Here is a 13,676-nt window from a genome sequence, read left to right as displayed (position 1 = left end):
TGACTCAGATAGTTCTGTTTCTATATAAACATACAAAGAAACAAACAAAGAGAAAAGAGGCCCCATAAGTCCACATCCATCAATTCATCACAGCAGGAAACAAGAGAAGAAGCCAGGAGTCTTGAAATCCCTCCCGATTGTTGGCACGGGTTGCATGAAAACTTGAATACTGTTTCTCACAGGACTTAATTATTCCCACCAGAAAAAAAGAAACTTTCCAGAAAAGAGCAAGAATATCTTTTGTTCCTTATTTGTAAATATGGCTCAAATTTCTTCAGTGTGAAGGCTGAATGGTTTGCCCTGACAAGTATTTGATTAAATTAACACGAGTAAATATTCTGCATCTTTCACTTGGGTGACCCTGTGAGATCTAGCACTGACACAAGTGAGAGGTTGGTGCCAAGAATAAAAATTATTTATTTGATCTTCAAGCCAACACAGGTGAACATGTGACTGCCCTAACAATTCATTTGGAATGAAATACAAATTCTTCCCACAAGAGACATCAAAGGTCATGTATCCATGAGCAATTTGCAGGAGTTCAAGGTTTCATTAGGATATACCGTCTATTGAGCTCTGCCTCGTGGGTTTGTATTTTATGAAATAATGCAGTAGGAAGCATTAGTAGGGCTTTGGGGCAGAGAGACCAGGTTTGAATTTAGTTCTGACATTTATAGACTGGGTGACTTTGGGAAAGAGATTAACTGGGTCTCAGTTTCCTCACTCGCGAAGTTGGAAGAACACTTCCCTCCCACCTTCAAAAGTTGTGAGAACAATAAAATAGAGAATGCATATGACATGTGTGGGGACACAAGGCAGGTGCTCAGTGGGTGAATTCCTCAGCCTTTCTGTGGAAGCACAGATTTTTTCCAGCACTTACTAAACGCCAGGAATTGTGCTAAGTGCTGGGAATATAGTAGTTAAGACAGATTTACATTTATGGAGCTCCTAGAGACAGACAGATAATAAACATATAAGTATCATTATCAGATTCTGATAAATACTATGTCTTGAAAACCTAAGACAGGGTAGTAATGAGAAAGAGTAACTGAGGAAGATAAAGAATATCACAGGGTATTTAAGGAAGCTACTCTGAAAAACTGACCTTTAACCTGAGACTTGAATGACCACAGTAGAGCCAGTCATCCAGCCTTAGGCGGGAAAACTTGGTATTTGAGAGGGACAGACGCAAGGCCAATGGAGCCTTATATAAGCAAAACAGGGTAGGAAATAATGTTATTCTCAGCAGGGTCCAGATCATGGACACTGTAGTCCACGGGAAGGCATCTGCACCTTATCCTCAGTGTAATGGGGAGCCATTAGAGGATTTTAAGTGCCAGAGTCACTCGATTAGATTTATTTGAGGCAGACATAGATACAAGCACGATGAATTTGTGAAATGTAAAAATTCTGCCCTGTCCACAGTGGAGGGCAGCTACTGGAGGATCATGTAAAACAAAGTTATGATAGACAATGTGGTCCAGAAATGGGTTTCAACTTGAGGTGATTAAAAAAAAAAAAAAAAAAAAGGATGTCATTCAAAGTTGTGACATGAAGCCATGTTTAAGTAGTCATTAGATGGCAGCCCGCAGTCTTGCTGAAGAAACTTTATTTCTTTTCAAAGTAGAAGAAAGGAGGGGAGAAAAAGAATTATTCCTCCTGGAACAGTTTCTTCCTCTAGGATGTCAGTATTCAGATGCCGGTATTAAATGGCCTTATGTACAGAAAGGGCCTAGTATGGTGCAGTGTCAGGCACACAGTAGACACTCAGTAAATTAGAGTTCCTTCTCTTCTTCCCTCCTTCCCCCTCTTTGCCTTGAAATGAACCATAGTTTACTGCTATGGAATTCCTCCATGATGAGTGAAGAGTTCCCAAAGAGAAAATGTAGCAAACAACCTCTTCTAGTCGAAAATGCACTGAAGGCTGAATGGTTGACTAAGCTTTTGATGATTCCCGTATTTCATGGTCCATTCTAGAGTTGTAATGCCCAGTGAAAGGCCCTCTAAGTCAGAGGTTTGCAGGTTTCATTTAAGCAAAAGAACAATCAAAAGAAAAACAGCTCCAAACTCAAAGATGCTAGATCAAGTGAGAATTTTAATGACTCTACAGCTGTTGTTTTGTAGGCACAGGAGCGAGGAGGGGGATCCTATGAGACAAAACAGCAAACTTCTGAGAAAAGATGCAACTAGGTGCACCTGGGGGGGCTCAGTCGTTAAGCGTCTGCCTTCAGCTCAGGTCCTGATCCCAGGGTCCTGGGATCGAGCCCCGCATCAGGCTCCCTGCTCGGCGGGAGGCCCGCTTCTCCCTCTCCCACTCCCCCTGCTTGTGTTCCCTCTCTTGCTGTCTCTCTGTCAAAAAATAAATTAAAAAAAAAATCTTAAAGAATAGAAAAGATGCAACTAATTGTTCTCTTTTTTTATGAGAGTCTTGATTCAGACAAAACTAAAAATAAGGTTATAGTTTGGGGCCTCTTGTAACATCCGTTTCCTTTTAGGTCTCTGGGAACAAATATTTTCCTACTGCATGGAGAGCAAGTCATCAGAAGGGAAGGGGAGAAACAGACTACTAAGACAAACTTTACAAACAAGCTTGAGATCACATAAAAGTCTAGTAATTGATCAAAACATCTAAAACTCAATTCCACTTACAACTGAGGTCAGGTTGAACCCCCCCCCCCAATACACACATATTTATATGCTCCCGGACCTGTCTCTCAGCAATCCCACCCTGCAGCCCAGTCCTGATCCAGCCCCACCTGCCTCAGTCAGCTGTTCTGAGAGACAGGCATGAGAACTGTGGAGCCATGGGCCTAGGTGGCCCAGGCACAAAGGTCTCAGATGTCTACACTCCAATCTAGAATTGGGGTAGACCTTATCACTCTCCCAAAGGACACATGTTCTCTGAAGTTCTTCCAGACGTTCTAGAGAAGTAAATGTTAATACAAATATGAAGGTCTCCTCTCATGATGGATTAAGGATGCCATTTAACCGGGCAAGGAGCTCTCCTTTGGGCCTGGCAAGGTCTAGACATGTTAACCGGGGAAAACGGCCCCCAGTTTCTTCAGTCTGGGGTCTCTCCTGTCCACATGCTGGTGGCCCACATCTTAAAACTTTCCGATCCCCATAGAAAGGTGAAATAAGAGAGAGAAATGGTACCTAGGAGAAACTTAGCTACAAGACGATCTCTGTTTTAGCAAGTAAAGTAGTGAAATTCAGCAGCCACAGTCACAAAGGCTCAGGCCCAAGGCTGTGTCCACATCAGAAAGCAGGAGAAAACCAGGACCATGACTTGACGGATGAGCCTGGGGTTCCACAGAGACAGTGACCCTGAAGACAAAGTGAGGCACTTTACACCATCCCGAGTCAGCTCCTGCCACTCACAGGTGCTAAAAGGAGGCTTCTGGCCAGAATTTTGGATCATTTCTACCACCCGGACCAAGCAGGTCAATCATTGCCCAGGTCAGTGGATAAGCTCCCGTGGGGTGGTGTCCCTGGTCCCACCCTCCCAGAGTTCTGCACAACCAGATACACCTCCCTGTGGTTTTCTGGGACAAGGGCAAAGGGCAATAGCAATGTGACAGGTCAGCGGAAACAAGCCTCTAGGACTGGATTATACAAATGGATTTTTATGTAAGTGGAGTTATTCCAGGGCCAGTAAATATGGTAAAATAGGAAACAATTCAGTGTTTTCTGTGAGAAAACAATGTGCTAAGTAATTTATTTATTTATTTATTTTAAATATATTTATTTATTTTAAATATTTTTATTTATTTATTTATTTGACAGACACACAGAGGGGGAACACAAGCCGGGGGAGTGGGAGAAGGAGAAGCAGGCTTCCCGCCGAGCAGGGAGCCCGATGCGGGGCTCAATGTGGGGCTCGATCCCAGGACCCTGGGATCATGACCTGAGCCGAAGGCAGACGCTTAACGACACAGCCACCCAGGCGCTCCCTAAGTAATTGAAATGAATATACACAGTTAAAGTATATGGAAGGGTATGGTATTCTCTGTCTTTTGCATTCAACCAGCAATACAATTCAAAAATATATCTCTATATATTCATCCCAATACAGACTTTGACCAAAAGCAGCTTCTTTGAACAGGTTTTTTTTTGTTTTGTTTTGTTGTTTTGTTTTTTTTTTTTTAAGAGAGACAGAGAGAGCCGGAGGCTAGGGGCAGAGGGAAAATGAGAGAAAGAATCTTAAGCAAGCTCTGTGCTTAGCGCAGAGCTCGATGTGGGGCTTGATCTCAGGACCTGAGCCGAAATCAAGAGTCGGACGTTTAACTGATTGAGCCACCCAGGTGCCCCTCTTTGAACAGTTTTAATGCTATGTCTTAACAATCATAAGATTTCATTTGAGTATTTCTATTAAATGATAAAAAACTGTATTAGACAATTTAAACAAGTTTTTTGCCTGCTGGACTTGCCAGAATTTTTAATATGCTCATGTGTTTTGTGAATTTCTGACAGGGTGCTAAAGTGCACAGCAGTTTGAAATAGTTTTGATTACAGGGGCACCTGGGCGGGGCTCAGTCAGTTAAGTGTCCAACTCTTGATTTTAGCTCAGGTCATGATTTCAGGGTTGTGAGATGGAGCCTCCGTGCTGGGGGTGGAGCCTGTTTAAGATTCTCTCTCTCTCCTTCTGCCCCTGCTCCCCACAGCTCGTGGACACACACGTACACAATCTCTCTCTTTAAATCAATCAATCAATCAAAGTTTTGATCACAGAACCTCGGGTCAGGATATTTTGCCAGACCAGAGAGCTGTATGATACAACTTTGGAAATGCAACGCTAATACATTCTGTGCCTTTCTAAAACATATGAAAACCATTGTACACCCCTTGAGAAACTGAGAATATAAACCATATGAAACAGTAGCTTATGAAATTGAAAAAATATATCAAGTTACCCACCTATCAGGGTATCTACATTAAGGAGTTAATTAACTGATCGACTGACAATGCCTAGAACAGTTATTCCTGTTAATCCATAAAGATAGACTAAAATCAATTATGTGGCCAAGCACAACAAGGTCCTTAGCTGCAGTGTAAATCCATTGCTTTCCCCAAAGCAAACATGCTTTAAGTCAAAGCCCCATGTGAGTGAGTGCATGCTCAGCACTGAAGCAGTCTGCCAAAAATAATTTATACTAGGTGCTTTGCTGTGGAAATAAAATATAAAACTCTTCCCCCAGCCAAGAGTTCCATTAGAAAATGGCAAATTCAGCCTTGGCACAGATACAGATACAAATGCTCGCCCTTCATGCGCCTGGCCAGCTTTCCTGCTCTGAGTTCCTTTGGTGCTGTGCCCGCTGCAGACCGAGGAGGAAAGAAGGGCCTATCACACAGATGGACCTGGCCAACAAGGCTTCTGCAACTTGTCCAGAGCACAGGACCTGGTGAGCCCTTGAAGGAGGTGTTCAAATCAGGGCGCAGCACCGATCACTCAGGCTGCCTGTAATCTGTGCTCTGTGCACCCTGGTCTCTGGAGCTGGAGCTGGTCTCTGCTGCCCAGCTTTCTTTTCCAGTGGGAACATCACTGCCAGAGGGTAAGTGCTGGACATCAGAGCTGTGAACATCCAAGTCATGCCTATTGCTTTCCTGGTTTACTGGTCCAGGAAAAGGATTGATGATGGGAGAGGATGAGAGTATCGAAGAAATAAGCAGAGGAATGATCTGTGGCTTTCAAGCCTTCTGCATCCTTCCATGGGCCCAGATAATCAAGACCTAAGTGTCCTTTGTGGAATGTTTTACAGATGACAGAATAAAACTGGGCTAGGTAAAGGTGTTTTTGTTTTTGTTTTTTTAAGATTTTATTTATTTGAGAGAGACAGAGTGAGGCCGAGGGAGAGAGAATCTGAAGCAGACTCTGCACTGAGCACAGAGCCTGATGTGGGGCTCGATCCCACAACCATGAGATCATGACCTGAGCCAAAACCAAGAGTTGGATGCTCAACTGGCTGAGCCACCCAGACACCCCAGGTAAAGGTGTTTTGAAGCAGAAAACCATGCTCTCACATCCTCTTACATGATAGTTCTGTATAAATAAAAACAATGATGGTAAGGTAGACGGCGACTACCCTTACCCTGGTGAGCACTGAGTAATCTATAGAATTGTCAAATCAACATGCTATACACCCGGAACTAATGTAACATATGTTAATTATACTTCAATTTAAAAAGCTTAAAGAAACCAATGTATAGATATATATATACATATATACATATGTGTGTATATGTGTATACATAATATAAGGAGTCTGGAAGAATATAAATCAAAATGTGAACAGGACTATGCTTTTTTTTTTAAAGATTTTATTTATTTATTTGAGAGAGAGAGAATGAGAGAGAGAGAGCACGAGAGGGAAGAGGGTCAAAGGGAGAAGCAGACTCCCTGCTGAGCAGGGAGCCCGATGCAGGACTCGATCCCGGGACTCCAGGATCATGACCTGAGCCGAAGGCAGTCGCTTAACCAACTGAGCCACCCAGGCGCCACAGGACTATGCTTTATTGTATGTCAATCATACCCCAATAAAGCTGCTTAAAGTCAATGTTAATAGTGGTTATCTCTGAGTTACAAAATATTACAGGCAATTATCATTATTTTTCCTGCTGCTCTGTATTTTCTACATTTTCTTGACTCTATATGCATTACTTTAGTACCAAAAAATATCTAAAAGTTATTTTCAAAAATATTCCATGATTCATTCAACTTGTTTGATGTTTGTGTCATTCTTTGCACATTATATAAAATGTTTCTACATACTTAATCCATAAAACAACAGAAGGAAATATGATTATTATTTGAAAGAGGACGAAACAGGCTCTGAGATAGTTACAGGACTCGTTCAAAGTCAAAGAGCTAGGAATTAGCAGAACCAAAATGGGAATCCAGATCTCCTCTTCCAAATCCCATGACTTCTGTTTTCTTTAGCTCACTGCTGCCTCACATGGTCTAAGCATGCTCCCTGGCTGCATAAATCCCCCCGGAATATACTTTGTATAGAACCGAAGCAGTAGAGTTATATAAGACTTGAGCAAAAAAGCAACTATTTTATGTTCAAACTCAGTATTGGTTAAAGGGGAGAGATGAGAAAAACTCAAGGGAGGGCTGGAGACCAATGAGGCCCCGTCCGAGTGACAGGAAACCTTTTCCTCCCTGTTCGCCCCATCACACGCTCTTGGCTTCACTTCAACTCTCTTCAGAAAGGGGAAAGGAAACTTGACCAAGATGAGACCAAACCACTCAGGGGGAGAAAGTACAGATGGTGCAGACAACGAAAGGAGGCTAGAGGTATTCACACATTGCCCCGTTGGAGGTACCTTCATTCCTGCCGCTGCAGCTGGGCCGCTGGGGTCCACGGCCTGGATGTGGCATGGCTTGCTTCCCCGCACCACAAAGCCCCAACCAACAGCATCACCGACGATCTGGAGAGGAAAACCACAATTAGCAATCAGCAGACGGTCTCTGGCAATTTGCCTGTCCTTCCAAGAGAAAGAAAACCAGCCCAGGATTAAGTGCATGCCCTGACATATCTCTTCTCTGCTCCATCTGAACCTTGTTGGGAGAACAGAACACTTTGCTTCTATCACAGACACAGGCGTATCGATGCAGAAAAGGGGGTCAAGCAATACCTGTTTGGCAGAAATAAGCATGTTCTGTGAGGGCATACTCAATACATAACTGGCAGATTGCCTCTTTCTTAGGCTGCTATGCAATGTAATATCAAACTCCAATGGAAAATTTAGAAGATCGTGAAAACATGGTTGAAATTTCTCTCCAGACCCAATTTCTGTTCCAAGTTTATTCTTTTTCCCCTGGATCCAAATGATACTTTCTTGGTGACCTTGCTATATCCTTGAAGTCCAAAGGAACAATTTAAATTACTAACAGTGGGAAATTTACGAAAGAGTTTTGGCTTTCTTGAAACACAATTTTCTCTACCAAGAAAAGTAAGTGAATAAGTACATAAAGTTCACGGTTTACAAGTAGGTGCTGTTCCAAAAGTGGTTTGAAACTGGAGGGTGCCTTTTCCTATAGAATCATTAGAATGGGCACTTACAATCCCTGGGCAGCTCCCAGACACGTCTTTAATACGTACCCTAACTGAAATGCAGAAGACACACACTCACAATTACTAGCAATGCTGGCATTTACACTTAAAACCAAAAAGAAACCAAAAAAACTTACAAATATAATCAACTGTTTCTCGAATGCTCGAGACTGAGGCAAGGCAGGAAAGCAAGTGCAATTTTTGTGAACATTCTCAAACAGATGTTTAGGCCCTGCATTGGCTTCAGGCTTTGCTGGTATTACTAGTTTCTTAACCTAATTTCACTTCCAAAAGTATAATTTACCTTTTCCCCTGATACAGACATATTTCCGGGGCCTTTTTCATATTGATTGGCTATGACTGGGCCCATCTTTATTTTAACTCCTCAGTGCCCAGAATGTGAAGCGGTCCTTGACAAATATTTGCAGCCTGAATGGGTGTGGAAAGATTTTCCTTTTTTTGTCCCTGAGGTAATAAAACAAAAGTTAGAAGATTTTTTTTTAAAGATATTATTTATTTATCTGAGAGAGCACACAAGCACGAGCATGAGCAGGGGGAGAGGTAGAGGGAGAAAGAAAGGGAGAAGCAGACTCTCTGCTGAGCAGGGAGCCTGATGTGGGATTCCAGGCCCCCGGGATCATGAGCTGAGCAGAAGGCAGACTGACTCTTAACCAACTGAGCCACCTAGGTGCCCCCAAAAGTCAGAAGATTGAAGGAAGAGGAGAAGTGCTTTCAAGAGCACATTGATGTGGTTTTGTGCAGAGACTGAGAGAAAGAGGTAGGGGGTGGAGAGTGGGTGAGGTGCTGTCAATCAGAGCACTTGGATTCTGTTTGAAGAAAGCCTGTGGGGCCGATAGTTCTAGAAGGAAGGCTGGAGGACCTCCAAGAAGGCGCAGGTGGCTAGGAGGTGCTCACAGGTATGCAGTGCTCCAAAATCCAGTGCTTGTATAACTCAAGACATGCTCAGCATTGTCAAAAGTACTGTTCCTTATGGTAGAACAGATTATCCCATAGTTTTCTTTTTTCCCCTAAAGACTCCTCTAATGTCTTAAATGATTTTGGGGATTAACTGTAACACAGAAACAATTATTGGCATTATTTGTCCTGCCATTTGCCTTAAAGTCTGTAATTATATCAGACTAAGTATATAGGGGAAATCTTTTCTTAAGGGCACATCAAAAGGAGTTTAAAATGCTGTATTCATCATAAATCATGTCAAGGCCTAATGCATTTTAGTGTCAAAGGGTCAAGATAATCTACTATTAGAATAATGCCAAAGACAAAAGGAAAATTAGAAGGTTTTTCAATTCTATCCCTAAGCTACACACTGGTACACTGACATGTTGACATGGCACAGAAAACGAGCCCGAAAAAACCCAAATGAGGAGCCTACCGTGAATGTCTTCCTTGCGTACGGAGCCCCGGGAGTCAGGAGTTCCTCAGAAGTTACGGGTCTCTTCAACACTGTAAGACAGACACAAGGTCAAGGTGCAAACCCTTCTCATGTAGCAGATATATACTGAATGCTTCATATGTGACTGTCCGCGAACAAGCGTGGTGAAGATCCCTGCCTCGCGGTGTATAGTCTAGCCGAACAGAGACAGAAAACATGAGTAGCCATGAATAACCGTAAGCCTAACTTACAGAGCTATGGAAAGAAGTGGCACAGGAGTGGGGTGACATTTTTCTATTAAGAAAAAAGGCTTCTAGTGCTCACACTTCTTTCTTTTGAATCCTGATATGTATTCAACAGGACAAGGTTAAGAGAGAGACTTGATGCTAGAGGTCCGATAGCCAAGTTTCAAGAGCTAACCCCCCACAACATACTGCACACTTCCCACTCACGGAAGTTTTACTTATTTCCTGATCAATACCCCAGACTGCATGGACACACTCACTGCCTTTTGCCCCGAGGAATGATGCTAGAGAAATGGTATGCATACTTAGCATGTGCTAGGCGCTATGCTAGGTGCTCCAAATACATTATCTCATTTAGTCATCACAAAAGCTATTTAGCTAGGTTCCTCATGGTCCCTGTTTTACTAGTGAGAAACCAGAGGTTTAGAAAGTTAAACAGCAAAAAAAAAAAAAAAAAAAGAAAGAAAAGAAAAAAGAAAGTTAAATAGCTTTGTTCAAGGTCTCAGCCCTCATGGGTAGCAGAATCAGGATTCAAACTCACGCATTGGATGCCCGTGCCCACCAGCCACTGCGACATGGGCTCGTCCCATGCTCTGCCCTCTCTGTGAGCAGAAGAATGGCCTCAAAATCTCCAGAAGGCAGTGGTGAGTTGTCCTAAGACATCGGTTCTTATCAGCTCACTGCTGCTGACCACCAAGATGGTGAAGCCAGCAGCCAATCCCTGACTTGCTGGCTGCCTAAAAACCTGCCAGTACTATAGTCCCTCCTTATCTGTAGGGGATACATTCCAAGACCCCCAGTGGATGCCTGGAGCCACAGATTGTACCGAGCCCTAGAGATACTACGTTTTTTCCTCAGCATACATATCTAGGATCACGTTAAAGGTAGAAATGAGTCACAGTAAGAGATTAACACCAATCACTAATAATAAAATAGAACAATTATAACAATACACCGTAATAAAAGTTATATGAAGTGGTCTCGCTCTCTCAAAATATCCTATTGTCCTGGCCTCACCCTTCCTGTGATGATATGAAATGATAAAATGCCTCCATGATGAGACAAGGTTGAGGTGAATCACGCAGGCGCTATGACAGAGCCTTAGGCTACCGCTGACCTCCTGGCGCTATGTGGGAAGGAGGATTATCTGCTATCTGGTTGTGGTTGACCTGGGTAACTGACACCACAGAAAGGGGAGAGGGAGACCACTGTAAGGACCTTCGCCATCCATCCTGTGCTCACTAAGAACGAGACAGGGGCTGGCTACTGCCATCCAGAGGAGCCAGCGGATGGGGAGCCAGGGAACCTCCTAACCCAGTCAGACAGAGACGATGAACTTGGGCATCACAAAGAAACGTAAGGGGCCAAGGCCAAGCCCCTAACCTGGCAAAGTGCCAGGATTCAATTCCCTTGGCTGGCAGCATTCAGAGGTCAGGGGCCAGTCCTGGAACAAGGGTACAACAGAAAACGAAAAAGAAAAAGTGGTCCACCAGGAAACTTGGCCCTAACAGACCCCCTCTCCATTAAAGGCAATGAAGTGTTTCTCCTTGAGATGACAGGCGGCTGGGATGATGACTTTTGCTTTCAGAAAGCTCACAGAAGAGAACATGAATTTACGTTCCCCCCCAAAAGAGGGAGTATATCGAATATCAAGAAAAGAACCTCTCAGATGAACAGGAGGGAAGAGAAGAGGTCCATGGTTGAGGACTGAGCCCTTTTAATTCCCTATCAGACAATTCCCCCCTCCCCCATAACCACTTCTGGGTGTATGAATTTGGATATAGAAAGCACCATTGTACTGTAATATTTGACAACAATACCGACCACTTCTTTTAACACACGTTCTCTTTCTTTTTATTGAGGTATGACGACATATAAAATTATATTAGTGTCAGGTTACAGCACAATGATTCAATATATGTATATATTTTTGTGAAATGGTCACCACAATAAGTCCAGTTAACACCCTATTAACTCACATAGTTACAACTTTTTTTTCTTGTGATGAAAACTTTCAAGATTTATTTTCCTAGCAACTCTTAAATATGCAATACAGTATTATTAACTATGGTGACCATGCTATATATTACACCCCCGGGACTTATTTATTTTATAACGGGAAATTTGTACTGTTTGACCATTTTCACCCATTCCTCTGGCAACAACCAATCTGTTCCCCGTATATGTGAGTTTGGGTTTTTTTTTTTTTTCCCTTTTCATTCCACATATAAGTGAGACCACATATTTGTCTTTTGTTTGACTTATTCCACATAGCATAATGCCCTCAAAATCCATCCATGTTGTTGCGAATGGAAGGATTTCCTCCTTTTTTTATGGCTGAATGATATTCCATTGTGTATATATATCCCTCATCTTCTTTACCCATTCATCCATCCATGGACCCTTAGGTTGTTTCCATGTCTTGGCCATTGTAAATAATGCTGGGACGAACATGAGGGTGTGGATAACATTTCAAGCTCGCATTTTCCTACCGTTGAATAAATACCCAGAAATGGAATTGCTGGATCATATGATAGTTCTATTTTTAGTTTTTTGAGGACCCCTCCATATTGTTTTCCACAGCGGCTGCACCAATTTACATTCCCACCAACAAGTGCACAAGGGTTTCCTTTTCTCCACATCCTCGCCAACACTTGTTATTTTTGGTCTTTTTGACGATAGCCGTTTTAACAGGTGAGAGATGATAGCTCATCATGGTTTTGAATTACACTGTACTGTAATATTTGACCACCATACTAATACAATAAAATGAATTATAAATGATTTATTATAATGCCATTTCTCTTTCTTCTGTTGAAAAATATAGAAATCTTGAAGCCCATGGAATTTTCCTTTAGCTTTCTCTGTTTGTGTCCTTCGAAAGTTATTTACTTATCACAAGGACACCAATCATGGTAGTACTGGTAGCTTTTTTTTTTTTGGCTGGCTTAGGGCATTATATCCAGATGTAAATATAATGATTAATTTTAAATGCCTTACTGTGAAGTCCTGCTTATCTGCTTGAGGGGAAAAAAAATCACACAGGAGCTCACTGCCCCCTGGGAACCCTCCCAAGAGTGAGGGAGAAGCTTGTCAGAATATGGGTAAGGCGTAGGATTTATGAACCATGATTAAGACAATTGAGACGACCACAATTGAGACCCAAAAAAGGCAACCTGACCTTTCTTTGCTGCCTGCTTATCAGCAAACTTTTCCCTTTGAGCCAAGGGGCAAGGAGAAAGAGGAAACAATGCAAATGTAGGTCATTTAAGTAATTAACACTTTGTTCTTATTCCACCATTGTATGCAATCGAAAGCAAGCAAAAGGGCTTTAGCCTGGCTGACCCTTTCCTGAAACTGAATTCTTTCTGCTTCTAACTTCAGGTTACACCTGTCAGATTTCGATCAGGGGCTTCAAAAAACCTATTTCTAAGAATACAGTTCTCCTTTCTCATTGTACCTTAGCAGCAGTGTTCTATTAATTGAAAAAGCTGGTTGCATGTGCGGGCTCAATGATTTTCCAGCCAGAGTCTGTGTGGAAGCCAGTTTCTTCATTCATGTGCTGCAGGTTATGATTTTATCCTTCCAGCTAACCCTCCAGAAGGTAGCAAAAAAAAATGTTAGATTAAGTAAAATACCCACTTGCCTAGACAACGGCCTTAGATAACAGTTTTCTCTTAAAGCTCTTTGATCAACACCTTATTCTTGCTAACATGTGCAGAGAGATGATATGTTCACTGAGGGACGGGGTCATGACCTTTCATCTTTATATCCCCAAATGTGGTGATGAGGGAACAACGTAAGCCAAAGGAAAAAAGCCCCTTCCCCGAAGGTGATATACTGGACTAAGGGTGGACAGGGCACAAAACAAAGGGAGTTGAGGGTGTTTTCAAGGCAGTGATTATTAGTAATACGGACCACGCAATCTAATCCTGGGAGAGAGGTGGGTAAGGGGCAATGAGAAGCTAGTAGTATCTGTGA

General features: G+C 42.5%; 1 protein-coding gene across 2 annotated transcripts in view; it reads right to left on the bottom strand.

The window, feature by feature from the left end:
• Nucleotides 1-13,676, bottom strand: part of DEPTOR (DEP domain containing MTOR interacting protein) — a 130,929-nt gene that overhangs the window by 34,380 nt on the left and 82,873 nt on the right. Inside the window, exons 7-9 of one of the 2 annotated variants that reach the window (XM_027581870.2) lie at nucleotides 9,451-9,521; nucleotides 7,327-7,431; nucleotides 2,083-2,349 (exon numbers count right to left, since the gene is read on the bottom strand). In XM_027581870.2, the coding sequence (XP_027437671.2) occupies nucleotides 2,272-2,349; nucleotides 7,327-7,431; nucleotides 9,451-9,521 (254 nt within the window). In that variant the 3' untranslated portion in view covers nucleotides 2,083-2,271. Of the gene's footprint in view, nucleotides 1-2,082; nucleotides 2,350-7,326; nucleotides 7,432-9,450; nucleotides 9,522-13,676 lie in introns of those variants that run through there. The other variant, XM_027581868.2, reaches the window with a different exon arrangement.

Source organism: Zalophus californianus, chromosome 4, assembly GCF_009762305.2.
Source record: "Zalophus californianus isolate mZalCal1 chromosome 4, mZalCal1.pri.v2, whole genome shotgun sequence".
NCBI lineage: Eukaryota > Metazoa > Chordata > Mammalia > Carnivora > Otariidae > Zalophus > Zalophus californianus.
This window is presented reverse-complemented; position numbering and strand designations above follow the sequence as displayed.